The sequence below is a fragment of the Oryx dammah genome, unplaced genomic scaffold (assembly GCF_014754425.2).
Source record: "Oryx dammah isolate SB20612 unplaced genomic scaffold, SCBI_Odam_1.1 HiC_scaffold_11232, whole genome shotgun sequence".
Classification (NCBI taxonomy): domain Eukaryota; kingdom Metazoa; phylum Chordata; class Mammalia; order Artiodactyla; family Bovidae; genus Oryx; species Oryx dammah.
Window position 1 is genome coordinate 518,767 of NW_024080625.1, and position 27,695 is coordinate 546,461.

Consider the following 27,695-nt stretch of genomic DNA (forward strand, 5'->3'; position numbering starts at 1 on the left):
AGCTTCAACAGCAGCAGCAGCAACAGCAGCTTCAACAGCAGCAGCAGATGGGCCTCTTGAGCCAGAGTCGAGCTTTACTGTCTCCTCAACAACAGCAGCAGCAGCAGCAACAGATGACACTTGGCCCTGGCGTGCCAGCCAAGCCTCTGCAACACTTTTCTAGCCCCGGAGCCCTGGGCCCAACCCTCATCCTAACGGGCAAGGAACAAAGCATCGTAGAGACGGCTCTTCCTTCAGAGGCCAGTGAGGGGCCCTCCACACATCAGGGAGGGCCCTTACCAATGGGGACTGTACCAGAGTCCGTGGCCACTGAACCAGGAGAGGTGAAGCCCTCACTGTCTGGGGACTCACAACTCCTGCTTGTCCAGCCCCAGGCCCAGCCTCAGCCCAATCCTCTGCAGCTGCAGCCACCTCTGAGGCTCCCAGGACAACAGCAGCCACCAGTTAACTTGCTCCACACAGCAGGCGCAGGAAGCCATGGGCAACCAGGCAGTGGATCATCCGAGGCCTCGTCTGTGCCCCACCTACTGGCCCAGTCCTCTGTTTCCTTAGGGGAACAGCCTGGATCCGTGACCCAGAACCTTCTGAGCTCCCAACAGCCCCTTGGACTAGAGCGGCCTATGCAAAACAACATAGGGCCACAGCCTGCCAAGCCGGGATCTGTCCCGCAGTCTGGGCAGAGCCTACCAGGGGCTGGGGTCATGCCTACAGTGGGTCAGCTTCGGGCACAGCTCCAAGGAGTCTTGGCCAAAAACCCACAGCTGCGGCATTTGAGTCCTCAGCAGCAGCAGCAGCTCCACGCGCTTCTCATGCAGAGGCAGCTACAGCAGAGTCAGGCAGCACGCCAGGCCCCACCCTACCAGGAGCCTGGGACCCAGCCCTCTCCCCTTCAAGGCCTCCTGGGCCGCCAGCCCCAACTTGGGGGCTTCCCTGGATCCCAGACAGGCCCTCTTCAGGAGCTAGGGGCCGGGCTTCGACCTCAGGGCCCACCCCGACTCCCTGCCCCACAAGGAGCCTTATCCACAGGACCAGTTCTTGGTCCTGTCCATCCCACGCCTCCACCATCCAGCCCCCAAGAGCCAAAGAGACCTTCCTCCCAATTACCTTCCCCTAGCTCCCAGCTCCCCTCAGAGGCCCAGCTCCCTATCACCCAGCCTGGAACCCCCAAGCCCCAGGGGCCACCCTTGGAGCTTCCTCCTGGGAGGGTCTCACCTGCTGCTGCCCAGCTTGCGGATACCTTCTTTGGCAAGGGACTGGGACCTTGGGACCCCCCAGACCACCTAGCAGAAGCCCAGAAGCTGGAGCAAAGCAGCCTGGTACCTGGGCATCTGGACCAGGTGAATGGACAGGTGGTACCTGAGCCACCACATCTCAACATCAAGCAGGAGCCTCGGGAAGAGCCGTGTGCCCTGGGGTCCCAGGCGGTGAAGAGGGAGGCCAACGGGGAGCCTGTAGGGGCACCAGGTACCAGCAACCACCTCCTGCTGGCAGGGCCCCGCTCAGAAGCCGGGCATCTGCTCTTGCAGAAGCTTCTACGAGCAAAGAATGTGCAACTCAGCACTGGGCGGGGGCCCGAGGGGCTGCGAGCTGAGATCAACGGGCACATTGACAGCAAGCTTGCTGGGCTGGAGCAGAAACTGCAGGGTACCCCCAGCACCAAGGAGGTGAGTACTCCAGTTAGAGTGGAGCAGACAGTGTGGGGCCTGGAGCCCAAGGGCAGAGCGAGCAGGTCTGGGTGAAACCAGAGGTGAGGGCTCTGAGGGGCACGGTGGCCTTCACTGTGGGTTTTTCCGGCTTAGGATACAGCAGCAAGGAAGCCTTTGACACCGAAGCCCAAGCGGGTACAGAAGGCAAGCGACAGGTTGGTGAGCTCCCGAAAGAAGCTGCGGAAGGAGGACGGGGTCAGGGCCAGCGAGGCCTTGCTGAAACAGCTGAAACAGGTGACCCCCAGGAGCCAGTCCCCTGGTCCCATCCCAGGATAGGGGCAGCCTGGCCCCCAGCTGTGCAGTAGCAGAGAGGTACATGCTACGGGATTCCAACCTTGTCATCTTGCCCCTTCTAGGAGCTGTCCCTGCTGCCCCTCACGGAGCCTACCATCACCGCCAACTTTAGCCTCTTTGCTCCCTTTGGCAGCGGCTGCCCGATCAGTGGGCAGTGCCAGCTGAGGGGGGCCTTCGGAAGTGGGGTGCTGCCCACGGGCCCTGACTACTATTCCCAGCTGCTTACCAAGGTCAGAAAAATGGCAGTACCTTTTGGGGATGATGAGGTTCTTGGGGAGGTAGAATTGGGGGTGGCAGACTTGAGCAAAGGGCTGATAGAATGTGGGGCCAGGAGATTATGTCAGTCTCCCTATGCCATCTTGCACACAACACCCCACCCCGCCCCCAGAATAACCTGAGTAACCCGCCGACACCACCCTCGTCGCTGCCCCCCACCCCACCCCCATCGGTGCAGCAGAAGATGGTTAATGGCGTCACTCCGTCTGAAGAGCTGGGGGAGCACCCCAAGGATGCCGCCTCTGCCCGGGATACTGAAGGGGTGCTGAGGGGTAAGTCAGGAGCAGAGTGGGCTGCCTCTCGGCCCCATCTTGGGGGCTAGGGTCCTGTGGTAGGGTTTGAGGTAGGAGTGGACTGTGTGTTGCTCTGTGTGCATACACAACAGATGGTACTTGAGATAGGAAGGGCCTCTTCGAGACTGATTTGTTGGAGCCAAGGAGGGGCTTCTGGAGTCCAGAGCAAAGGCGGCAGGGCAGGGAGAATACTAATGAAGCTTTTGTTTTTGAGGAATGACCAAGTTTCCTTACCCACAGGGTATGAACTCCAGTCAGATCTGCATTTGAACTCTGGCTCCTGCATTCATTTAGCTGTGCTACTGCAGCCAAGTAACTTGATTGACTTGTGTGAGCCTCAATTTTCTCACTCTAAAATAAAAATAATACTTAATGGAGTTGTTGAAAGATTATAACCAATGAGCGTACACTGCAGAGTACACTCTTTAGAAAGGCTCAATAAATTTATAGCTTATGTACCCCAAACTGGTAGATGGGTGGATGAGTAGATAGTGGTCATAGAACTGAGCTAGATCTTGGACCCGTTAGGCTTGAAACATGTGGGAGAAAGCACCAGCAGCTCTGGCCTGACCTCAGCCTGACTTTTCTTCTCCTACCTACCCTGCAGATGCTTCAGAAGTGAAAAGTCTAGACCTGCTGGCCGCTTTGCCTACGCCCCCTCACAATCAGACTGAGGATGTCAGGTGCGGAAGGGGTAGAGATGGGGATGAGGAATTGGGGTGGGGGACCAATTCCTCATTTTTCCTTGTTTTTTCTTTTGACCAATGGCAGATTTCAAATAGAGCTGTAACATCCACAAATCTCTAGATTTGGGAGGGGTCACCTGCTGGGCTGAGGCAGTGAGTGTCTACTTTCGGCCCACAGGATGGAGAGTGATGAGGACAGCGATTCTCCTGACAGCATCGTGCCAGCTTCATCCCCTGAGAGCATCCTGGGGGAGGAGGCCCCCCGTTTCCCTCAGCTGGGCTCAGGCCGGTGGGAACAGGATGACCGGGCTCTCTCCCCCGTCATCCCCATCATTCCTCGGGCCAGCATTCCAGGTAGAGGTGACTCTGGGCCTGGACCCGGCCTGGCCTGGCCAGGCTGCATTGTCAGAGGTCAGGGAGTGAGGCAGCTGGAGCTTAAGCAGGTCCCTCTTTGTCACTCAGTCTTCCCAGAGAGCAAACCTTACGGGGTCCTGGATCTGGAGGCCACCAGGAAGCTGCCTGCCCCAACTTGGGAAAAGGGCAAAGGAAGCGAGGTGTCAGTCATGCTGACGGTTTCTGCTGCTGCCGCCAAGGTATGTCCTGGGGATGCCTCGGGGGCCAGGAGAGGATGCCAGTCAGAGGGCAGTCCCAGGAGCTTCTCTGGATAAATCCAGTCATTTAAACCTGTGTATTGAGGACCTCCTGTGAATGAAAGCCTGAGCCGGAGTGTGGGATTAGAAAAAATGTAGCACAAGGGGCTGCCCTGCCCTCAAGGAGCTCACAGTTCAGGGGTAAAGTGCTACCAAACATGTCCCCCCAGTCACATTGCATGGAATTCTGTTTTTTTGAAAATGTTATCAGGGTCTTGTGATCAAAGGAAGTTGGAAATCTCCGTTAAAATAGCAAAACAGTTTTCTTTATTACAAGGCTCTGCAGATCCTTTACTTCGCTAATGTGTACTGGGACTTTCCAAGGGGTGGACGCAGTGTGTCATTTCCTAAGCCCAGTTGCCGCAGGTCTCTTGCTGTGAGCTCCCGGGAATGCCCACAGCGATTTGAGAAAGGCTGCCTTTAAAGGAGGTGCATGAGAAGAAGCCAGATGGCTCAGGGGCAGGACTGACGGGCCACTTAGGGAGCTGCGTTCTGGGTGTTGTGGTCCCCACCAAGCTGGTGATAGTTCTCACTCTGCCGCTCTGCCGACATGGCTGTCATATCCCCTTTCCTGCCCTGGCAGAACCTGAATGGCATGATGGTGGCAGTGGCAGAGCTGCTGAGCATGAAGATCCCCAATTCCTATGAGGTGCTGTTCCCAGAGAGCCCTGCCCGGGCCGGCATCGAGCCTAAGAAGGGGGAGGCTGAGGGCCCTGGTGAGTATGGCAGAAAAACTCCTTGGGGCCCGCGGGGAGTGATAGTGGTGGCAGTCTCTGACCCCTTCCTTCCTGCAGGTGGGAAAGAAAAGAGTCTGGGAGGCAAGAGCCCAGAGGCTGGCCCTGATTGGCTGAAGCAGTTTGATGCTGTGTTGCCTGGCTATACACTCAAGAGTCAGTTAGACATCTTGAGTCTCCTCAAACAGGTGGGTCTGTTGGAAGAAGACGGGGTGGGTATCTGGCTAGGACAGAGGAGGCAGAGGGCTTTGGGGTGAGTGGAATCTGGGTGGGAGGAGAGAGGTGACTAGTTAATTGAGGAGCCAGCACTAACGGTACAGGGCTCTCCTATCTTCCCATAGGAGAGCCCTGCCCCAGAGCCCCCCACCCAGCACAGCTACACCTACAACGTCTCCAACCTGGATGTGCGACAGCTCTCGGCCCCACCTCCTGAAGAACCCTCCCCACCCCCTTCCCCTCTGGCACCCTCTCCTGCCAGCCCCCCTGCTGAACCCTTGGTTGAACTTCCAGCTGAACCCTCAGCTGAGCCAGCGATCCCCTCGCCTCTGCCACTGGCCTCGTCCCCTGAATCTACCCGGCCCAAGCCCCGAGCCCGGCCTCCTGAGGAAGGTGAAGATTCCCGGCCCCCTCGCCTCAAGAAGTGGAAGGGGGTGCGCTGGAAGCGGCTCCGGCTGCTGCTGACTATCCAGAAAGGTGGTGTGCGGCAGGAGGATGAGCGGGAAGTGGCTGAGTTCATGGAACAGCTTGGCACAGCCTTGCGACCTGACAAGGTGCCTCGAGACATGCGGCGCTGCTGCTTCTGTCATGAGGAGGGGGATGGGGCCACGGATGGGCCTGCCCGCCTGCTGAACCTGGACTTGGACTTGTGGGTGCACCTCAACTGTGCCCTGTGGTCCACAGAGGTGTATGAGACCCAGGGCGGGGCGCTGATGAACGTGGAGGTTGCCCTGCACCGAGGCCTGCTCACCAAGTGCTCCCTGTGCCAGCGCACCGGTGCCACCAGCAGCTGCAATCGAATGCGTTGCCCCAACGTCTACCATTTTGCCTGCGCCATCCGCGCCAAGTGCATGTTCTTCAAGGACAAGACCATGCTCTGTCCAATGCATAAGATCAAGGGGCCCTGTGAGCAGGAGCTGAGCTCTTTTGCTGTCTTCCGGAGGGTCTACATCGAGCGGGATGAGGTGAAGCAGATTGCCAGCATCATCCAGCGGGGAGAGCGGCTGCACATGTTCCGGGTGGGCGGCCTTGTGTTCCACGCCATCGGACAGCTGCTTCCCCACCAGATGGCCGACTTCCACAGTGCCACTGCCCTCTATCCAGTGGGCTACGAGGCCACTCGCATCTACTGGAGCCTCCGCACTAACAACCGCCGCTGCTGCTACCGCTGCTCCATCGGCGAGAACAATGGGCGGCCAGAGTTCGTGATCAAAGTCATGGAGCAGGGCCTGGAGGACATGGTCTTCACGGACGCCTCTCCCCAGGGTGAGCACAGGACCCTTACAGCCATAGTATAGCTTTGGGCGAGTTTCTCCCAGAGTCACCTTTCCGATGTTGAGACGAGACCTTCAGGGTCCTTATTGAGTGATCTTGTTCCCCAACCTCCGGCAGGTAGAGGTCTCTTGAAGTTCTCCAGAGAAAGTGTTTTGGCCTTTCTCAGCCACTTTGAATTCTCTATGTAACTGAAGATACTTTGCTTCTCTGACTATACATATTCCAGCTCCTTTTCTTAATCTCAGTGGATCTAAAGGATATGGATCTGAGACCCTGTTGCCCAGTTTACCCAATCTCATTTTAGGCTTGAGTTCCTTATGGTTGCTTTCCCCTGGATAAAATCTTTTGATCTTGGTTTCGGTATTAATGGTAAAAGTAACAGAATTAACGTTGTAGTGAGCATGTATTATGTGCCACAAACTGAGCTCAGTGGTTTATGTAAGTTATTTTGTTCCTGCAACCCCTCAAGGTAAGTACTATTATTATGCCAAGTTTATACATAAACTGAGTAGTGGAGAGATTTAAGTAGTGGGTTAGCCAAAAAAATTCGTTCAGGTTTTAAAAAAAACCTGAACAGACTTTTTCACCAACCCAATATTTGCCTTAAGGGCCCCATGGCCAGTATTAGAACCTGAACCTAAGTCTTGTCACTCCAGAACATGCCTGGAGCTTGAGTTGCTCTGGCTCTCATATAAGGTACATGGACTGTGTTGGGTATCCTGGGTCCTGGGTTCATGTTTCTGTGTCACAAGGCTCTCTGATGCCCCTCCAGAGTGGGAAACCTCCTGGCTTGTTGAGGGAGACTGAGACTGGGAGGCCAAGAGAGGTTCCTGAAGAACCACACACCCTCTTGATAGCAAGGTGGGCAGGCTACAGAAAACCACCCTAGCATTGGATGGAGGTTAGGGCTGAGGTCAGTAAGCAGAAGTTGCCTCTGAGGGCTGCTGTCTTTCCTTGTCTCTTAGCTGTTTGGAATCGCATCATTGAGCCTGTGGCAGCCATGAGGAAAGAGGCCGACATGCTGCGTCTCTTCCCCGAGTACCTGAAAGGCGAGGAGCTCTTTGGGCTGACAGTGCACGCCGTGTTGCGCATAGCTGAATCAGTAAGGAAAGGGCCGGGGGCTGGCGGCTGGTGGCTGGGGGCCGGTAGGGCCCTGGAAATGTTGGTCTTGCCCCAGAAGTGCTCAGGCTGAAGTGAGTGTGACCTGTGCCCACAGCTGCCTGGAGTGGAAAGCTGTCAAAATTATTTATTCCGCTATGGACGCCACCCCCTGATGGAGCTACCGCTCATGATCAACCCCACTGGCTGTGCTCGGTCAGAGCCTAAAATCCTCACACACTACAAACGGTGAGCTTGTGAGGCTGGACCAAGGGTTGTGGGTATGCGGTTGGTAGGGCCCGCTGGCTAATTACGAGTGTTTGGGGTTACAGATCAGAGTTCCCTCAGAAAGAATGGGGGTTCACTCTAGCCTTCTGACTTGAGGGTATACAGGTATCACTAGGGTATCCTTTTCCTCCCCCAGCCTCTCAGGTGCTTGGGGTTGACCTGCATCTAGGGACACTTCTCGGGTGTCTTGGGAATGGCCCTTGGGGAGGTTCTGGGTAGACAGTGGTGAGATCTTATGTATAAAGGACCCAGATGCCACCTTCCTCTCCTGTGTTGCTTCCAGGGGGCCTGTGATTCTCCCCAGCCTGAGACAGATGCCCATGAGTGCTAGATTCACCTTCCCGTCCCCAGGCTGAGTTGGTGTCAAAAATAAATAATTAGGAATATAATAGAAAAAAATAATAAAACCTTACATTTGTATAGCACTTTATACTTTTTTTTTCAAAGCGTTTTCACATCCATTATCTCATTTGATCCTCACAACAACCTTATGAGGTAGGTAGGGCAGGTGGTATTATCCCCATTTACAGCTGAGAAAACTGAGACCCAGAAAGGTTAAGTGACTAGACAAAGGTCACAGCTGGGACCAGAGCCTTACTTCTTGACTTGTGGTTCACTGTTCTTGCTGTGTACCACAGTAGCCTGACCTTGGTCCCTGGGTAGAGGGAGGCAGAATCCATGAGAGGAGGGCTGTCTTGAAGGTCTTCGGTTGCTCTTTGGGCTGTCGTAGAGCGTCAGACTCTAGCCCTGCCAGCCCTGGTCCCTGATGCTCTACACCAGTGGTTTTCAAACTGTGTTTCAGAAAGCCCTGGAACACACAGAGTGGGCAGAACTTGGCCCTCTCCATGCATAACTCCCCCCTTCCCCATATTGGATTCAACCAGAAGAGTTCCGTTTCCATCTAGTTTATGTATTGGCATTCCTGTAATGTTTTGTTAAAAAAAAAAAAAAAAAAACAAGATTTCTGCTGTATGAGAAAGAGTCAGTTTGAAAACCACTGCTCTGGGATGGGCAAGAACTTGGCTGGTGCCCTAGGGTGGTGAAACGGCATCCTGCTAGGCAGCAGTCATTCCCCTGCACTGAGCCATCTGCACAGAGCCCACTGTTATGGCGGAGAAAGGGAACAGTCTAAAGAAAGGAAAGGATACCACCATTTGGCTGTGAATTCAAGGCCAGTTTTAATTCAAATCCAGCCCAGTGTGGTAGACATGGCCCCTGTTTGCGGAGCTTCCAGCATGAGCAGGAGATAGGACTCAGAGATCTGAACAAATCCGTTAGCCTAAATTCCAGGCCTGGGCTGCTCATGAGCATGGCCTTGAGTCTGGTTTGGCAGGAGGGTGGTAGAAGGTGGGGAGATGGGAGAGCAGGCTCAGTGTAGGGGAATCAGTGCCCCTCCCCTCCCTTCACACCCCACCCTGCCATCCTGGGCTCTCTCCGCCACACAGGGTGTTGGAAGGGTCCCCGTAGCTAGTTGCTGCCTCACCACAGCCAAGACTCGGATGCCTCTACTCCACTCCCAAGGCAGCACGCGCCCTCATTGGAGTGTTACATGTCCCAGGGAGGAAGCGGGTGGTGTGTGCCTGGTCTGGGCTAGAGCTGTCTTGTCATGGACTATGGACTGTATCACCTCCCAGGCCCCACACTCTGAACAGCACCAGCATGTCCAAGGCATATCAGAGCACCTTCACAGGCGAGACCAACACCCCGTACAGCAAGCAGTTTGTGCACTCCAAGTCATCTCAGTACCGGCGGCTGCGCACTGAGTGGAAGAACAATGTCTACCTGGCTCGCTCCCGTATCCAGGGTCTGGGTCTCTATGCAGCCAAGGACCTAGAAAAGCACACAATGGTCATCGAGTACATTGGCACCATCATTCGCAATGAGGTGGCCAACCGGCGGGAGAAAATCTATGAGGAGCAGGTATGGGCTGGCAGAGGGGCCATCATGGTGCATTTAGCCAAGGGGCAGGGGGCAGGACTGAGGCCAGAGGAGCAGGTGGAAAGCTGCTGTGGGAAGAGGAGGGGAGAGGCAGGAGAAAGGAAGAGTAAGAAATAAAGATGAGCTCACTGCCCAAGCCCACCACCTGACCCCACCACCACCTCTGCTGCCCTTCTCTGATATTCTTGCCCCTTTTGCAACCTCTGCCTTTCTAGAATCGAGGCATCTACATGTTTCGAATAAACAACGAACATGTCATTGATGCTACGTTGACCGGAGGCCCCGCCAGGTGAGAGGGATGAGCAAGAGGGATTTAGGAGTCCCTCAGTGTGGCACCCTGGGGGCGGGCCAGCAAGGAAGCAGCATCATCCCACCCAGTAGCTTGATATTCCTGCCTTTGTCCCACTGCCTAGGTACATTAACCATTCTTGTGCCCCTAACTGTGTGGCGGAAGTTGTGACATTTGACAAGGAGGACAAAATCATCATCATCTCCAGCCGGCGAATCCCCAAAGGAGAGGAGGTAAGAGGAAGCCTCTCTTAGTGAGTGACAGAGGAGCTCCCTCTTCTCTGCTGAAAGTCCAGTCCCAAGGCCACTGCCCTCCCCCACTTCCTCTGGCGGACTGGCCTTGATTGTGCCCTCTTCTCTTTCCAGCTGACATATGACTATCAGTTTGATTTTGAGGACGATCAGCACAAGATCCCCTGCCACTGTGGAGCCTGGAATTGTCGGAAATGGATGAACTAAGAAGCTTTGAGGCTACCAGGCAGGGGAGTCCCCCCACCCCCAACCTCTTCCCTGAAAGGGATGAGGGGGAAGAGAGGTAGCAGCCAGAGCCAGGACCCAGGGCTGGGGCTGCCGGCTGACCGGAGCCCCTGGAGCAGGAGGCTGGGGCAGAGGGCCCTAGGCCAAGCCCACCCTGGGCACCAGGGATGACCCTCTTCCCCGCCACCGGCCCCCAGGCTGGCATCTCTGCCCCCAGCTCCAGGAGGGGCCAGACAGAAGCAGCCATTGGGCATCTCAGGTTTGAGGGGGATATGGGCCGGGAACTACCCAGAAGCATCTGGGAGGCAGCAGGGAGGGGGGAGGAGGATGTGTGGCCGGGCCTCACAGCCCTGCTGCTCTCACCGACCTCTCTGGCCCAACTCAAGGCTGCAAAGAGACTTGACTAAGCTTGACAATCCCAAAGGCCGGGTCCCACACCTGGCCCTGCCTGCCGGGTCCTGCCCCCACCCTCACCCTCATCCCCTTCCCTCTCGATCTGTCTCTGTCTCCCTCTTCTCCTCTGTGTTTCTGTCTCTCTATGGGTTGTGTTTCCTTGTTTTCCAATCTGACAAATGCAACATGAATGGGAAAGAGGCGCCCAGCTGCCCAGGAGGGCAAGCCAGGCAAGCCGGGCAAGGAGACCCCGCACCCACACCTACCTCATTTAAGTGTTGGATTTTTTGCTGTTTTGAAATGTGAGACCCTCTCCAAGCCCCCTACTGCCCCAACCCTCTCCCCCACCTCACTGCCCTCTTCTGAGTGGGTGGAAGGGGGGTAGGAGGAAGAAGAAAAAACAACAACAAAAAATCCATCTTTGTTTTTAATTACGGGCATGGGATGGTGGTTGAGGCTAATGATGATGAAGATTGGGGATGACTGGCCCCTAGTTGCTCTAGGACTTCCTTCTCCATCTAGACATGGGGGCAGGAGGGGTGTGCTTAGGACCAGAGTATCTCCCTCCTGTTTTCCCAACCCCATCATGAGCCCATTTGCCCTCCAGCCCCTGGATGGGGTGGGTGGGTGGTAGGGTGAGGGCTATCCCTGAGTGGCATGCCCATACCCAGTGAGGCAGGGTGTGGCCCGGAGCTCCCACTTTCCCTCAGTCACCAAACTGCTGCTGGTCTGGTGAGAAGGGGTGGTGATGTGGGGGTGGGGGAGCTTAGTGTCAGCGCGGGGAGGGTGGGGGGTATTTATCTATTTATACATGGGATTGTACATAGTCTTGTGGGGCATGGGGGAGCCGGCTGGAGGTGAGAACCCTCCCCTCTCCCCCCACCCCCGGGGAGAGCAAATGTAAAACTACTAATTTTTGTGCTTTATATATTCTATATAAATATATCTATTTTCTTTTTACAAAACCAGTTTATAAATGGTAGGGGGGTGTGGGGCGGATACATGGAGCTCCCCTTGTGGGGGAGCCCCCTCCATTACCCAACCTACCGCCCTTTTCCTCACCCCCTCCTCCCCACCCCCTGGCTGTGACTGCTGTAAGGTGGGGGTATAGAGGCTGGGCGATTCCCACCCCCTTTTGTATAGTTGGACTATGTTATAACGCACAAAAGTGAGCTGGCCCCAGGGGGAGCCAGAGGGTAATGGGTTCCCCTGCCTTCCCTTTCCTTCCCCTTTCTGCCCAAGCTTGTGCTGCAGTTGAACCTCTTCCTGGGGGTAGGGGTAGGTCAGGGGGTGGGTGAGGCCCCAGACCCCTCTCTGGTAGGGAGCCATGGGGATGAAGATGAAGCTTATATGCAGTTCTCTCCTAGGGGCTGTGGGCAAAGGGCATTTTGTAATTAATATTTTCAAGAATCAAATGTCTGGAGTGTGGGGGTGGGCTTGGTGGTGGTGTATGGGTGGGCCTGCTGGAGGGGGAGCACGGTCGCTGTTGTGATTTTAGGTTTGTTTTTGTTTGTTTTTGAATTTGGGGGGTTGCGGATTGATGGGGGTAGGGAAATTTTTTTTTTTTTAAGCTGCTTCCTCAACTGTTTCAAGCTGCAAATGTTTAAGAGAATAACATCCCCCACCCCCACAGAAACCACTGTAATGAGATCACAGTGGGGAGACTGGGCTGCTTCCCCCAAAGCCATTGGATGTTCCTTTTCCAAGAGCAGAAGGTCTAGGTTACAGGGAAGGGGAGATTGGCTCCTGACAGTCAGGCTCTGATTGGGGCTTGGGCCCTGGGATTGGGAAAAGGGGATGGGGCAGACTTTGTAAGCATATGCTAGGTATCTGATAGTCCTGTAGAATTTAGTGAAGAAACCTTATACAGTTTTTAATTTTTATATAAACTAACTCAGACCCAAGCTACAAGGTTGGAATTTTGGTTGTTGGTTTTTTTTTTTTAAGTACCCCGCCTGTATAATTGCATCAGAATTCCCTCCCTCCCCCTCGCCCCCCCCATGTTTGTACTTTGGGTTGGTTTACACTTGCACATATTCAGTTTTCAGTTTTTTCCCATTTATGGTCTTCTCCCCTCACCTCCAGGACCCTCCCCCTTTTTAAAAAATAAATCTCTGACAAGTGTGAATCCCGTGAAGACTTTATTTTGTGTTGTGTGTATCCTGTACAGCAAGGTTGGTCCTTCGTAACAACGGATGAAATGATTCCCTTTTTTAAAGCGCCCTCTCTCCCTCCAACCCCAGCGCCCCTATCCTTGGCATGTTTTGTATCAGCGATCATTCTGAACTGTACATAATTTATGTTGCAAGAGGCAAAGGGCAAGTTTTGGATTTTGCTTCTTCCAAGTTTGTTTTTAAACGACAAATAAAAAAAAGAACATTTTAAATACAAGCGACTCCGTCCCGTCACCCTCGCCGTCCGTGGGATCAGTGAGGTCTGAGAGGACCCGGGGAGGGCGGTTACTGAGGCCAGGACACACCGGAAGGGTGAGCTCCCCGCTTTCCACCCTTGGCTTGCGTACGTTCTGACGTTGGCGGAAGTGCGTCGCGGTACCGGACGTGGGGCGGGGCCTTCTCCGCCCCCTTGCCCCCGGGCCAGCTTCCTAAAGGGAAAGAACCCAGCCGGCGTCTCTCGCGATGGAGGCGGTGAGGAGCGCGGGAAGGTGGCGGGAGGCGGGGGTGCGCTGTGGAGCCCGAGACCCCAGTCAGGGGACTGGGGAACCGGGACCGGCGCTGGTGCCCAGTCAACGAGAAGTAGGGTGTCTGTCCTAGACCGTGACCCTGCTCCTCCGCTCTTTCGCTGAGCGCATCTCAGCGACTGGGCCGCGCCGGTGCCTGCCTTCGGTCCACGGTACTTTAAGCCCGAGCGGGTAATGACTCCTGCCTCCCTCCTTGAAACCGACGCACTCCCTGGCGATCTTGGACCGCCTCCTCATTTAGCACCTCAAGCCCTTCAGAGGTTTGCCTGAGAGAGAAGGGTCGTGAGCCAGCTTTCCTACGTGAAGCAGGGGGTTCCGAGGGACCCCCGCTTGCAGATAGCACCCGGTCCCCAGTTGTCCGAGTGTGATCCATAGAATCTTTGGCAGGAGGGACGTCTGAAAGACTTTTATACTGCTTTGAGGTGTTCAGCGAGATAACTTAGCCTTAATAAGACTGAAAAGTGGGGTTTCTCTGAAGGAGGGAATCTTCCAGTGTTAGAGGCCACTGTGTCCCTGATCTAGTTTAGGTCATGCCCTGCCCTGCGATTCTAAGCAGGTGTGTTGGCCTATCTCCTTCTTGGGTAGCAGGCATTGACAGATTGTGGCAGGGCCCTGTCATCCTCCCAGAGTTGCTGCAGGTCCCCTACTATCTCTTTGTACCTCTCCTCACTCTCAGGAGCCTTGATCTGGCACTCTGGAACTCTTCCCATTCTCTTCCTTCCTTCCATGTATTCTTTGTCAAACAGAGTAGCTCTTCCTCTCCTGGTTTTTATCATCTCCTACTGTAGTTGTATGACGGCTGCAAGTTCACCTTTCTCTCCATCAGTTAGGAGCCCAGAGTAATTCCCTTATTGTGCTCTTTCTCTGCCTGCAAAGAGGTCATGTCCCTCAGATTATAAAGAAGAAATCAAACCAAAGTAAAGTGATTTGCAACTGGTCACCCAGGCAAGGGAGTAAGTTCTTATAGATTAGGAGAATTTTGAGCAAAAATAAAAGGTCTTATTCCATTAAATTCAAAATGATGTTATTTTTTACTTATAAATTATTATGGCTTACAAAGCATTTTTATATGGATTTTCTAATTTAGCCATATTTTATGTACTGGATTAGAAGTTTTTTGGAATAGAAGTTGTTCTAAAAAGAAAAAAAAAGTGGGGGGGGAGTACACTGGCAGTCCAGTGGTTAGGACTTAACCTTTTCACTGCTAGAGCCTGGGTTCCATTGCTGGCGGGCAAATTAAGATACCACAGGCCACGTGGTGCAGCTTGATAAATAAATAAAATGAAAAAAAAAGAAAAACCCCACTTTGAAAATGCTTAGCCTAGCTGCAGTGGAGGCAAGGGCAAGTCAGTGACAGCTGTTATTTAAGGTAGACTGTAGTGAATGCTATCATTAAGATGCAAAAAAAGGACTGTGGCAGCATAGGGGAGGGAGAAATTACTGTCAGCCCACAAGAGGGCATTGTGGGTTGAGAGAACAGTGTGAGCAAGGGCATAGAAACTGGGGTGTGTAGCGCTTAACTGGGGGTCAGCCAGTGGCTGATGTTGCTGGAGCTTTGGATTTTGGTCATAGTTGGAGAAAAGACTGGGAAAGTAGGTTGAGGTCAGGTTGAAGATATTGCATACCACATTAAGTTTGAACTTTGTTTTGTAATAAGGGGACCCATGGAAGATTTTGGGTTTCCCAAGTGGTGCTAGTGGTAAAGAACTTGCCTGCCAGTGCAGGAGACACAAGAGACACAAGTTTAATCCTTGGTCAGGAAGATCCCCTGGAATAGTAATGACAACCACACCAGTATTCTTGCCTGGAAAATTCCATGGACAGAGGAGCCTAGCAAGCTACAGTCCATGGGGTTGCAAAGAGTCGGACATGACAGTGCACGCACACACACACACACACACACACACACACACACACAGACGATTTATGAGCAAGGTAGTGAGTGTACTTTAAGAATATTCCTAGTGACTTTCTGTAAATGGAGGAGCTACTTCAGAGAGTAGTGAGTTCTTGGTTCCTGGAGTTGTAGTTCCCTTCCAAGTTCCTGAGATGCCTGGGGAGAGAACTTAGTGACAGCATGAAAGATGAATTGAAGAGGAAATAGATTTCTTCTTCTCTTAAACTGTCAGGGATAACAGTTTAGAGAATGCTGCAGAAATGTGATGTAAGAGGCTATGTTAAAACTGTGAAAGTGGAAAGGAGTGAGATGGATTTGAGGCCATTATTTCTAACATAGCAGCTTAGTTAATAGACATTAAGGACAAGTTTAGGTCACACCCTATCATTCTAAGCAGGCATGTTAGGATAGCTCATTCTTGGAGAAATCAAGACCACAGTTCAGGCACCTGGGAAGAGAGCAATGCAAAAGCAGAGGTGGGAACCACAGTTAAAAATAATAGGATTGGAGGGACAGATGCTGTTCTATCTTGTATTGAAGCATTTGAGGAGTCTCTGTGACATCTATGGTGGTCCAGCAAACAACTGGAAAGGTGGATCAGGAGTTTGGAAGAAATTGTGAATCTTGTAGCAGATATAGGGTGTGTCTCTGTGGCAACCCACTCCAGTGTTCTTGCCTGGAGAATCCCAGGGACGGGGGAGCCTGGTGGGCTGCCATCTATGGGGTCGCACAGAGTCGGACAGGACTGAAGCGACTTCGCAACAACTTATGTAGTACAGTAGTCTCAAGTCCCCTGTCTTATTAAATGTAGAGAGAGTAGACATAATTGCCCCACTCCTTTGTGGAGAAATAGGTGGAAAGAAAATCATATTCAATTGTATCTGACTCTTATGTAGGTATCTATGTCTCTAGCTGTATGTCTCTTTTCTTTCTCTGTAATGTAGTCTTAGATCTCTCTGTCCATATCAGTGTGAATCATTACCAGTTTGAGTGTTAAAAAGCAAAACACTTGAGAATTATATGCAAACCCACATGCTAGGTGATAGATACAAAGAAGTGTAAGATAGTTTCAGGCTTCCAGGAATTTACAGTCTGTTCAGATAGATAATGAACAAAATAACTGTAGCACAGTGAAGTAAGTATCATATGGTGGGTACAATAATTGCTACAGAAGTCACTGTTTCTGTTTCTTTGTATAGGTCTTTGTGAGACTGCTTTACTGCTAAACAGTCCTCTCTCCCACTTATAAATGATGAGGCTGTTGTTCCGATAGCTATGCCAAAATGCCAGGCCATGATGAAAGTCTTTCTTATGCAGCCTAGAGAGAAGAGAGGGAGATTACCCCCCTGCCCCTACCCTGGCCTATTAGAGGAGGGAAATTTAGAGCTCTCCAACCAACCTGACCCTGTTTACCAGCCAACCTCCCAGGTTTAAGCCAAGGCCTTTAAATTCATGTTACGACTGCAGCTGTGGAGTAAAGTCACTGTGAAGTGTGACTTTAAGATACTTTGGGAATATTACCCAAAAAGAGCAAATAGAGTCAAAACTATTGATTCCAGCAGACAAAAATGAACATGATCTCTCCTGGGTTCCTAGATAACAATGAAATTTCCAAATGTTCCCACTTGAGGGAGCACCGAGATGCTCTGAAGGTTTCTCTGTATTCAAAGCACTTTCTAATCTCAGACTGTCATAAACAAGGAAACTTGGAAAACCAGCCCTCTCTGGGCGATAGCAGCCTTTGACTCACAAGGGTGCTGAGAAGACTCAGTTCCCTAGTTTCAGAACATTTATTCTTCTCATCTACCCCTCAGTCATTCAAACTTTGATCCTTGCTGACAGTCAGCTGCTGGGACCCTCCCCAGATGCGGCACTCTCTTTTGGTAAGCTGTATGTCAGTGACTCGGGTGCCTACACCTACACTTGGTGACTATTTGAAGGAAAGCAGTGTTGTCTCTCCAGCTTCCATATTTTTATAAATAGGTCTGTGAAAGTCTTGTGGGGCCAACTTTAAGCTCATATTTTCTAGTGTCAGCTTTTAAGTCCTAATGTTTCATTAACCAATGTAGTATGTAAGACCATGAGCTTTGGAACCACACAGACCTGTATTCAGATCCCCATTTCACCCCTTGCCAGCCATGGGCAGTTTGCTTAATATTTCTTGAACCTCAGTTTCCTAATCTGTGAAAATAAGGCTGATAATAGTATTCACCTCAGGGTTATAAAGATTAAATGAGATAATATTTCTAAAGGACCTTGTAGTGCTTTAAAGGAAGTCATTAGTTCACCAGCCCTTCCCCGAATGTTGCCAGGCTCAAATGGATGGAGCCTAAGATAGGCTGAATCTTTGTTTCTCTTGTCTTTCCAGGTCCCTTCTTCAGATAGCTACCCAGCTGTGGAAAATGAGCATCTTCAAGGTAAGTTTACTGAGGAAAGGAAACTGGTATGAAAACAATAGCCCGATCCTAATTCTTATTCAGCAGTGCTTTTGAATTTTTCCCAGAGTCTTCCCTGGGAAAATCAAGGCTGGGCCAGATAATGTGCCAAACTACATAAATCAGGAACAAGTGATTTTCCAAGATCACCTAAGAATAAATGTTGGGCAGGGTGAGGATGATTAATATCTTCAGTCATCAGACCACTTGAGAGAAACTTTTGAGGTACAGGGAGAACTTTCATAGGCAACTCTGGACTGGCTAACCATGTTTGAAGTCCCTGGTATGTTCTGAGTAGCCCAAACAATGCCACTAGGATTTTATCATCCAGTGATCTCACTAAAGCCACTGAGTATACACAAGATATTATAGAAAGGACTTGAAAACCCTTAGAACTAATCCAGAAATAGAGGCACTAAACCCTAAAATTCAGGGCACAGGAGAAGGGAATTCCAGCATCTGCCCAAATACCTGGTTAGAGCAGGGTGATCCAACCCGGTCATCTGGAAAGAAGCAAAATTATAGGCATCTCTGGTAAAGGGTTTTGCCCAGGAACACTCTCAGTCTTTCTCAGACATGTTTATGGCATTAGGAATACATACTTTCTCAGAGGATTAAAATATGGGATGAGATTCTGGGATATATTATTAAAGGTCTGTAAGTTCTCCACAAGAATTTTTAAATGTTCTATTTTCATGTCGTTAGTATCCAAAAAAGTTAATATAGTCATATTTTGAATTACCTGGATGATTCTTTATAATTGATGACTGCACCATGATGTCAGTGCTTATTTTGTGTTTCTGAGTGCATTTGCATTAGCATCAACTGAGGCAGGGGTAAGAAACTCAAATTGTCTACATGGATCAAGTAGTGACGTGGGTTGCATAAGATTACAATAACCTGTGGTTCTCATTGCATCTAAAAGCCTAGTCTGGTTAATTGCTGCTCTTTAGGAATTCAAGACCTAGTTTTGTCAGATCTTCTGATTATGAAAAGAAGCTGAGAATTTGGATTCTTATAAATCTCCAGAATTGTGTAATTGGGCAGCTAATTTTAATTATTTAAATACTGTGAAAACCAAACCAAATATGTTTGCAGGCCTGTAGCCTGTAATATTATTTAACTATCATTGTAGCATGTCTTGAACTGGTGTCAAAAGACACGTTCTTGGGAGTCTGTGAGTTTTCAAATTTGCAGAACAATGGTGGCCTTCCAGTTAGAGATGGTGGGTTTAATACATGTATCTACTTTTGTTCCTTCATAAAAAGCCACTAAAGCCACCATGAAGGAATTATTCTTGAAAGTACAAAAACCATTAAAATAGGTAGAACAAGCAAGGAGACAATGGCAATGAATTTTTGGAAGCTGGAAAGCAGACAGAAGAGTGGTAAATGCCTTAGCATACCTGAGAAAACTCAGCTGTAACTAGCAGAGGGGAAAGCCCAGAAGCGCCGAAGGTCGAAGGAGGAGTCACATCCCAAGACTTCCTATCCCACTAAGTGCAGCTGGAAAATGGCCCATCCTAACTTTGGCACAGACTGGAGGAACAGAAAGGGGCTGAGGTACTGTGCTGAAAACATGAGCGTGGGGTGAACTATACTGGATGCTGAGACCCTAGTCCTTTTACCCAACTCAGTTTTCAGAATGCTGATAGAAAAGACTTCATCCTCAAGCACAAAGTCAAATGAATAATCCTTTTCTTCAGAATCCCACTGAAGGAAAAACCTAAAAATATAAGTACTAACTGTTCCCCATCTTAATGGTTCACAGTTAACAAGGCTCATCTACACACATAGAGCTTCTAATCAGCTTTAAAGTCTCCATTCTTAAAATATGGTTTGAATCCTCCTTTAAACAAAGGATTACCAGACATCTAAAGAAAGCCTCTAATTTGAAAAGACTGATCCAAACCGTCCCCCCAAATGAAGAAGAAAAAAGAAAAAGAAAAACAGGAAAAGTCAATGCATAAATAAGAACACTTTAAAAACTAACGTTAATACTTACTCAGAGAACATATTTCTACCATGAAGCAAGTATAGGATGCAGTTTTTTAAAGAAAAGGAATGTTCAGAAAAGGAAAAAGGAGCTCTTACAAATTAAAAATATAACAGCAAAAGTGTTAAACTAAGTAGGAGGTTTGGAAAATCAAGTTGAAGAAATCTCTCATAAAGTAAGAATTAAAAATCAAAGTGAACTCACAGACATAGAAAATAAACTTATGGTTACCAAAGGAGAAAGAAGGGGGATAAATTAGGAGTATAGGATTAGCAGATACAAACAACTATATATATAAAAGAAACAACAAGGTCCTACTGTATAGCATAAGGAACTGTATTTGGTATCTTGTAATAAACTATAATGAAAAAGGAAAAAAGTGAAAAAAGAGGAAATAGAAAAAAGAAACAGTGGTTAGTACCTCCTTATCCTTGGGGGATACATTACAAGACTCCTGGTGGATGCCTGAAACCACAGGTAGTATTAAACTGTATATATAATTTTTTTCCTATATATCCTGACTTATACACATACATACCTATGCGTGTATACATGCTAAGTTGCTTCAGTCGTGTCTGACTCTGTGCGACCATACGGACTATGTAGCCTGCCATACTTCTCTGTCCAAGGGATTTTCTAGGCAAGAATACTGAAGTGGATTCCCATGCCCTCCTCGGGGCGGGGGGCTCTTCCCTGCCCAGGGATCGAACCCACATCTTTTGTGTCTCCTTCATTGACAGGCGAGTTCTTTACCACTAGTACCACCTGGGAAGCCCCGTGTATACCTATGATAAAGTTTAATTTACAAATTAGGCACAGTAAGAGATTAACAACAACAATAATAAAATAGAACAATGATAACAGTATACTAAGAGTTATGTGAATGTGGTCGGTCAGTCTAATAAGAATAAGGTGTATGTGTGCTCATTCGTGTCTGACTCTTTGTGACCCCACGGACTATAGCCTGCCAGGCTCCTCTGTCCAAGGAATTTTCCAGGCAAGAATACTGGAGTGGGTTGCCATTTCCTACTCCCGGGGATCTTCCCAACCTAGGGATCAAACCTGCGTCTCTCAGTCTGTCTACCTCTAAATATCTTACTGTACAAACATAATACCTTTCACATCTTGCCTAAGCACTTTTCACACACTGACCCTATAACTTTTGCAATTGAGTTGCAACAGCAAAACTGGCATGATTTCCTGTTTCTTCTCAGTTTCACAGATAGCAGATACATTTTTATCATAGATCTTAGCAACCTCAGCATATACACACACACACACACACACACACACACACACAGACACACAGACACACATACACACACACACACACACACACACACACACAGAGAGCAGGGCTTCAATTTTACATATGCATGGCCAATTAGTAAATAAAATAAGGGTTTATTATTGTTAGTCACTAAAGTAGTGCCAGACTTTGCAACCCCAGGGACTGTAGCCTGCCAGGCTCCTCTGTCCATGAGATTTCCCAGGCAAGAATACTAGAATGGGTTACCATTTCCTTCTCCAAGAAACTCGGAGTGTTAACTACTAGGCCATCAGAGACGTCCTCCAAAATAAGGGTTAGTTGCACACAAGCACAGCGATAACATCCATGACAGTCTGATCACTGAGAGAGCTACTAATGAGTAGTAGATGGGATATGCTGGACAAAGGGATGATTGCCTCCCAGGGCTGGAACTGAGCTGAATAGCAAGAGATTTCATCACGCTGCTCAGGAAGCCACACAATTGAAAACTTACAAATTGCTTGTTTCTGGAATTTTCTATTTAATATTCAGACAAGGTTTGATTATGGGTAACTGAAACAGTGGAAAGTAAAACCCTGGATTAGGTGAGTGGGGCAGGGGGAACTACTGTGTTTTAAAAACAACAAAAACAAACGTTAAGGGTTAGTTTTGGAAGTCCAAATAATAGAAGTTACAGAAAGAGAAAAATGACAACACAGAGGGAAGGAAACAATCAAGGAAGTAATTCAAGAACATTTCCTAGAACTGAAGAACATTAGTTTTCACATTGAAAGAACTCGTTGAATATTCAGCACAACGGGTGAAATTCACCCCCCCCACCCCACCACCAAAGCACAATTATCATAAAATTTCAGAACACCGAACAAAGAGAAGATCCTGAGTTTCCAGAGAGAAAATAACAAGACATATACAAAGAATCAGAAGGGCCTAGGACCCCAAACTCAATAACACCAGAAGCTTGGAAGGCAATGAAGCAGAACCCTCAATATTCTGCAGGAAAATAAAGTTCAACCTAGAATTCTGTAGCCAGACAAATTTAAATCAAAGATGAGGGTAACATAGAGATGTCTGCAGGGTGCAAGATCTCAAAAAATTTACCTCCCATGCACCCTTTCTCAGGAAGCTACTGGAAAATGTGCTTCACCAAAACAAGGGAATAATCAAAAAAGAGGAAATCATGGGATACAGGACACAAGAGTGCTAATACAGGAGAGACGTGAAAGGGGTCCCAGGATGGAAATGAAGGAAGATCTCAAGATGACAGAAGTGCACGGCAGGCAGACCAGCCCGGATTTGGGCAGGTCAGAAGGCTCCAGAGAGACTTCTTTGGGTAGTTAAATTGATAGACTCTCCCATGCTTCTGAACTTCTTGAAAGGAGACTTAAACAATTGGTAAGGAGTTTGGGGACTGAATTAGTTATAAGTACTAAACATAGAGAACTAAGCAAACAAAAAGACAGTTATTAACTCCAGGAAAATAAAGTTGTGAAGAAAAAAATCAGACTTTACTACTTGAGGTAGCTCAGAATAATGAATATTCAGTCAAATTATTTAAACACTGATGTAATTTAACTTCTGGGAGAATGGAGAGTTAGGAGGTACAGGTTTATAAGGGGGTCCTGGTAGGAAATAGAATTGAAAATTTTCATCTTCCTCATATGATAATAGAGAGTGCCTGTCATCTTCCTTGCGTGATAATAGTTAATGCCTAAAAGTGAAAAAAAAAATGGTAGCAATATAAGCATATTATTTATAGACATAGAAATAAGTACCAAAATAATCAGCTAAAGAGGTTTCATCTCTGGGGAGGGGTGGAAGGAGGTGGGTGCTAGGAACTGCAGTTTTTCTTAACAAAATTATAGAACTATTTGACTCTCTAAACTGTGTACCTATATAACTTTGGTAAAAAAAAAATTAAAAATAAAAAAAACAACTGATAAGGATTTAAGAGTATTTAAGAACTTTGGAATCACGTAGATCTGTGTTTGAGCCTTTCTCGTTACTGATGATATGACGTTGAGCAGTTTTTGTTTTATGGCTTTCTGTCTGTTTTCTCAGATGAAAAATGACAATATTTGCCTTACAGATTAAATGACGTAATATTTTTAGATATACAAGCATACCATGTAGCACATTTGGGCTGTTCTTTTGGGGGTTGCTGCTCTAATAGAACAAGCAGTTAAAGTCAGAGGAATGGAAAGGCAAACACAGCCATTGTCTAGAGTAGGTGGGGTGATCTCTGATTCACACAGGCATCCCAAGATGGACTCTCAGGTTGTTTGCGGGCAGGTCAGTTGAGCACTGGGCTCTAACTTAGTGCTGTTCTAAAATGGCCCACCTTGGGCCATGACTTCCTCATCTGTGAGTCTAACAAGAATTTTAAGAAGTTTACTTCTTGGATTTTAAGAAGCTTAATTACATTTTAATTGAGAAAGAGAACAAGTGAAAATGTGCTAAATATATGAGAAGGAAAATGAATTAAAGGTGAGGAAAAAAAAAACTTTTAGACTAGAACAGGTTAATGAAAGTTTTATAGATTTTCTGTTTTAGTCAGCCATCTTTTGCCTAAGGAGTCAATAGATACAGTTCTTCCTGGGGGTGAAGTTGGATGAAATGGTTTCTAAGGAGTTTATCCAGGTTTTGTGGGAACAATAGCAACAAAACAGAATATGTGTTCCTGTTGTCCTTTATAAGGGGGCCTTATAAATCATGCTGTAAATATCTGAGCAACTACCACACTTTTATTTTCTGCCTCTTTTGATTGTGAGTTGTTGCATGGGAGGAAGCTACTAACTATCCTACCCTATGTAGAGACTCCGGAATCCAACAATAGTGTGTATACTTCCTTCATGAAGTCTCATCGCTGCTATGACCTGATTCCCACAAGCTCAAAACTGGTTGTATTTGATACTTCCCTTCAGGTGGGTGAAATCCTCTTTTCCGTCACCCCTTCCTCGGAGCCTCTGGTTCAGTACCTCTCATCCTACCTCATCCCAAGGATAAGCTTGTCCTTCTATGTGGTTAGGCTCCCATTTTCCCCAGCATACCCAACCCCTGTTCTTTTCCAGCCCTGCTTCCTGTGAATTTTCCTTTGTGGTTATTACTCTTTCACTACAGGTAAAGAAAGCTTTCTTTGCTTTGGTGACTAATGGTGTCCGGGCTGCCCCTTTGTGGGATAGTAAGAAGCAGAGTTTTGTGGGTAAGCAGTTTTTGGAACACTGTTTTATTGGTATCTTGTACTGGGCATGGAGAGAAGCTTTTGAGCAGTGCTGAGGGCTGTTATCTTGGCCTCTAGGCATGCTGACCATCACTGATTTCATCAATATCCTGCACCGCTACTATAAATCAGCCTTGGTAAGGCTCCTGAACCCATGACCAAAACCACTTTCCCTGCCCAGAGTCCCTCACTCTCATTTCCTTTCTTCCAAGCAAACTACAAGGGGTTAATAAAGCAGCGAGATCAAGTCTCAAGTTTGTTGCCTCTGCTTTCAGGTGCAGATCTATGAGCTGGAAGAACACAAGATAGAAACTTGGAGAGGTATGTGGAGAGCGAGGGTTGTGAAAGGATAAAGGGATGGAGAGTTTCCTGGGAAACAGTTTTTCATGGTAATACTTTGTGAACCTCCCTTTTCCCTTCAGAGGTGTACCTACAGGACTCCTTTAAACCACTTGTCTGCATTTCTCCTAATGCCAGGTGAGTTCCACCTACCCATTTGTCTGGAAGGGGAAAGAGCCTTGCCATCAGCATAGCTAAGGCCCTAGATACCCAAAGAGCCAGGAACAGAAGAGAAAAAAGACACTCCTCCCAAACACACACACATGCACACACACGCACACACATTCTTTAGGTCTGGTCTGAACCGCCTGCTCCTCTCCCTTAACCACCTGTTTCCCCTGTTTGTAAGCACACTCTAAAGAGCTACTTCAGCACCCTCAGGCCCACCACTGTGGAACTTATCGTTAATCCCTACCTTCCCGCAGCTTGTTTGATGCTGTCTCTTCATTAATTCGAAACAAGATCCACAGGCTGCCAGTTATTGACCCGGAATCAGGCAACACCTTGTACATCCTCACCCACAAGCGCATCCTCAAGTTCCTCAAGTTATTTGTAAGTGTTCCTCAGCCCAGTTTTTACTTCTTATATACTGGTTGGGCCTTGAAAAAAAATCAAGGTGATGGTTATTTCCTCAGATCACCGAGTTCCCCAAGCCAGAGTTCATGTCTAAGTCTCTGGAAGAGCTACAGATTGGTACCTATGCCAACATTGCTATGGTCCGCACCACCACCCCTGTGTACGTGGCTCTGGGCATCTTTGTACAGCACCGAGTCTCAGCCCTGCCAGTGGTGGATGAGAAAGGTGAGGGATCAGGCACAGGGAGAGGAGGGCTCCAGGGAGGCTGTGGGAAAATCTGCTGTCCCCTCAGCTCAGCCTGGAAGGTGGTTCTGTAGGCAGGGGGAGCCTTGGATGCCAGATCCTCCTTGCTGAGCTGCCTCTGTCCCCCTAGGGCGTGTGGTGGACATCTACTCCAAGTTTGATGTTATCGTGAGTGATTGTGGGGGCGGGGTTGGGAGGTAGGGAAAGGGGTGGGGTGTTGAATGTGGAGAGGGAGAAGAGTCTCTTCTGGGACCTAAGGGTTTTAGAAGCTTCCAAGCTTTCAAATTCTGTTTGAAAAGGAATTGAATGAGCTGGGCGTGGCTTGTGGGCATGGCTGACACCTACTTGAAATCACTCTGTGAGGTGGGGTGGGCTCAGGGTTTGGGACTCCTTTGCTTCCCTGCATGAATCTTCCTCTCTCTCCCCAGAACCTGGCAGCAGAAAAGACCTACAACAACCTAGATGTGTCAGTGACCAAAGCCCTGCAACACCGATCACATTACTTTGAGGGTGTTCTCAAGTGCTACCTGCATGAGACTCTGGAAGCCATCATCAACAGGCTGGTAGAAGCAGAGGTAGGGGGGCCAGCAACCCAGAAGGAGCTGGGGGAGCAGCTCAGGTTTGGCATGGAGGATGGGGACTGAAGGGCCCACCTTAACTGAGGCTGGCACTAAACATCCCTTTCTCCCTCCTGGCTCTATGCAGGTTCACCGACTTGTAGTGGTGGATGAGAATGATGTGGTCAAGGGGATTGTATCCCTGTCTGACATCTTGCAGGCGCTGGTGCTCACAGGCGGAGAGAAGCCCTGAGCCAGGGGAAGGGGTCGTGCAGCACCAGGGCATATGCCCCACTCACTGCCTGCCCAAAGCTCTGGGAACCACAGATGAGACCTTTAGAGAATTGTGACTGTTCCCTGCCCAGGAGCCCCCTACCCTTCTACATGGGAGGAGGGAACGTGTTGGGAAGGAAGGAAAATGGATTTTTAGCTCTCTTTATCCTCACCTAGCCCATCCTAGCCCCTTTCTTTTTAGACATAGCCCCCTTTCTGAGTGACCTATGGACTCTGTGCTCCTCAGGCAAATCCTGATCTCTAAGAGATCCCCAGACCTCACCCAGCCTTTGCCTGTGTCCCTGACTCCACCCTAAGAAAATAGGCACAACAGAACTCTGCATAAAGATGTTTTTATTCATCATGTTTCATGCTGTGTGGAGGAGGCTGAGTCCATGTAGTGGCATTTCTTCCTCTAATGGGAGTGGGGAGGATCATGGGGAGGAGGACCCTTGGGTTCCTGTGCTGTATGCATATGAAAGGAGATGAGAGTTGTAGGGAGGAGGAGGGCAGAGTGGTTAGCTGAGGTTATTGCTTTTCCTGGCAAACCTAATTAAAATGACAGGAGCCTCTTCATGGTTTTTTGGTGTTTGATTTTTGTAATTGCTCCAATGTTTCTACTTCTTATGGCTTCTTCAGCTCATCATTAAGAACAACAAGAACAGCACACACACACACACACACACACATTAAACTGTGTGCCGGCTACCATTCGCAATGCTTTACATATATTACTTCAGTTAATCCTCAGAACAATAGTAGATACTATTTCAGTTTTACAGATTTTTTTTTTAACTGAGGTACAAAAAGGCCAAGTAACTAGCCTACGGCCACACAGTTAATAAAAGGTAGAGCTAGGATTTGAGCTGAAACAGTCTTGCTTTAGAACTTACGCACTTTACCACTACACCAGATTCACTGTCTTTCTAATTCTCTGTTCATAACTGTTTCCCACCCTGTTCCCTGCAGTCCCCTTATCACCTCGCTTTCTCCTCTGCTTGGACCGTAGCTGGCACCCAAGGAAACTCCCGTAATAGCGCTAGGCCTCTGTCTCCAGAGAGGAGAAAGACCCAGGGTCTCCTCTGGGTTGGCAGAGGGACCTGCCACTGTCATCCACTTTTCTTAGGGAAGGTTGGACTCTGGATTTTGCTGAACCAACACTGTCTTTGAACTCATAAATCCCTTTCTTCCAAGGTAGATAAGAGCTGGAGAGTGAGGGGTGGGGAGCAGCAGGATTATGGTCACCCTGTCAGACCCTCTCCCTCTGCTGAAACAGTGTGGACCAAAGCAGTAGTCCAAGCAACAGGCACCATAAGGGCTGCTAGATGGTTGGGTATGAACCACATTCTGGAGACTGTCTCACCACTGCCTTAGAGATATGGTACCATTTCCTACCGCAGATTTGAAGGAGTTTCTGAGTACTTCCTTGCCCCTGCCCAGACCGTGCCTGATAACTCATGACCCCGGCTATTCTGTACTGGTTCCTCCAAAGCAGGCTTCTCCATGGAACACAGGGAAAAGCACCGGGCACTGGTCCGAGCTCTTCTCTCAGTGCTGCGCTGTGGGGCTTCTCCAAACCCCTG

The 27,695-nt window shown here is 49.0% G+C and overlaps 2 protein-coding genes across 6 annotated transcripts in view; both read left to right on the forward strand.

Annotated features, from left to right (window-relative positions):
* Nucleotides 1-13,000, forward strand: part of LOC120861279 (histone-lysine N-methyltransferase 2D-like) — a 41,274-nt gene extending 28,274 nt beyond the window's left edge. For 4 of the 5 annotated variants that reach the window (XM_040236904.1, XM_040236907.1, XM_040236906.1 and 1 more), the window contains exons 40-55: nt 1-1,664; nt 1,800-1,940; nt 2,063-2,230; nt 2,389-2,548; nt 3,177-3,252; nt 3,434-3,609; nt 3,718-3,848; nt 4,489-4,621; nt 4,700-4,827; nt 4,981-6,121; nt 7,096-7,232; nt 7,347-7,477; nt 9,151-9,436; nt 9,670-9,743; nt 9,868-9,976; nt 10,109-13,000. The exon at nt 1-1,664 is cut by the window's left edge and continues 1,276 nt beyond it. In XM_040236904.1, the coding sequence (XP_040092838.1) occupies nt 1-1,664; nt 1,800-1,940; nt 2,063-2,230; nt 2,389-2,548; nt 3,177-3,252; nt 3,434-3,609; nt 3,718-3,848; nt 4,489-4,621; nt 4,700-4,827; nt 4,981-6,121; nt 7,096-7,232; nt 7,347-7,477; nt 9,151-9,436; nt 9,670-9,743; nt 9,868-9,976; nt 10,109-10,201 (4,748 nt within the window). In that variant the 3' untranslated portion in view covers nt 10,202-13,000. The remainder of the gene's footprint in view (nt 1,665-1,799; nt 1,941-2,062; nt 2,231-2,388; nt 2,549-3,176; nt 3,253-3,433; nt 3,610-3,717; nt 3,849-4,488; nt 4,622-4,699; nt 4,828-4,980; nt 6,122-7,095; nt 7,233-7,346; nt 7,478-9,150; nt 9,437-9,669; nt 9,744-9,867; nt 9,977-10,108) is intronic. The other variant, XM_040236908.1, reaches the window with a different exon arrangement.
* Nucleotides 13,001-13,155: 155 nt separating this feature from the next.
* Nucleotides 13,156-26,692, forward strand: LOC120861280 (5'-AMP-activated protein kinase subunit gamma-1). The gene is made up of 12 exons (XM_040236909.1): nt 13,156-13,257; nt 17,576-17,624; nt 23,719-23,828; nt 24,025-24,106; nt 24,203-24,261; nt 24,400-24,445; nt 24,547-24,601; nt 24,889-25,015; nt 25,099-25,264; nt 25,413-25,450; nt 25,711-25,857; nt 25,988-26,692. Exons 1-12 carry the CDS (start codon nt 13,249-13,251, stop codon nt 26,090-26,092), a joined length of 993 nt encoding a protein of 330 aa, XP_040092843.1. The 5' UTR covers nt 13,156-13,248; the 3' UTR covers nt 26,093-26,692.
* The last annotated feature ends 1,003 nt before the right edge of the window (nt 26,693-27,695 follow it).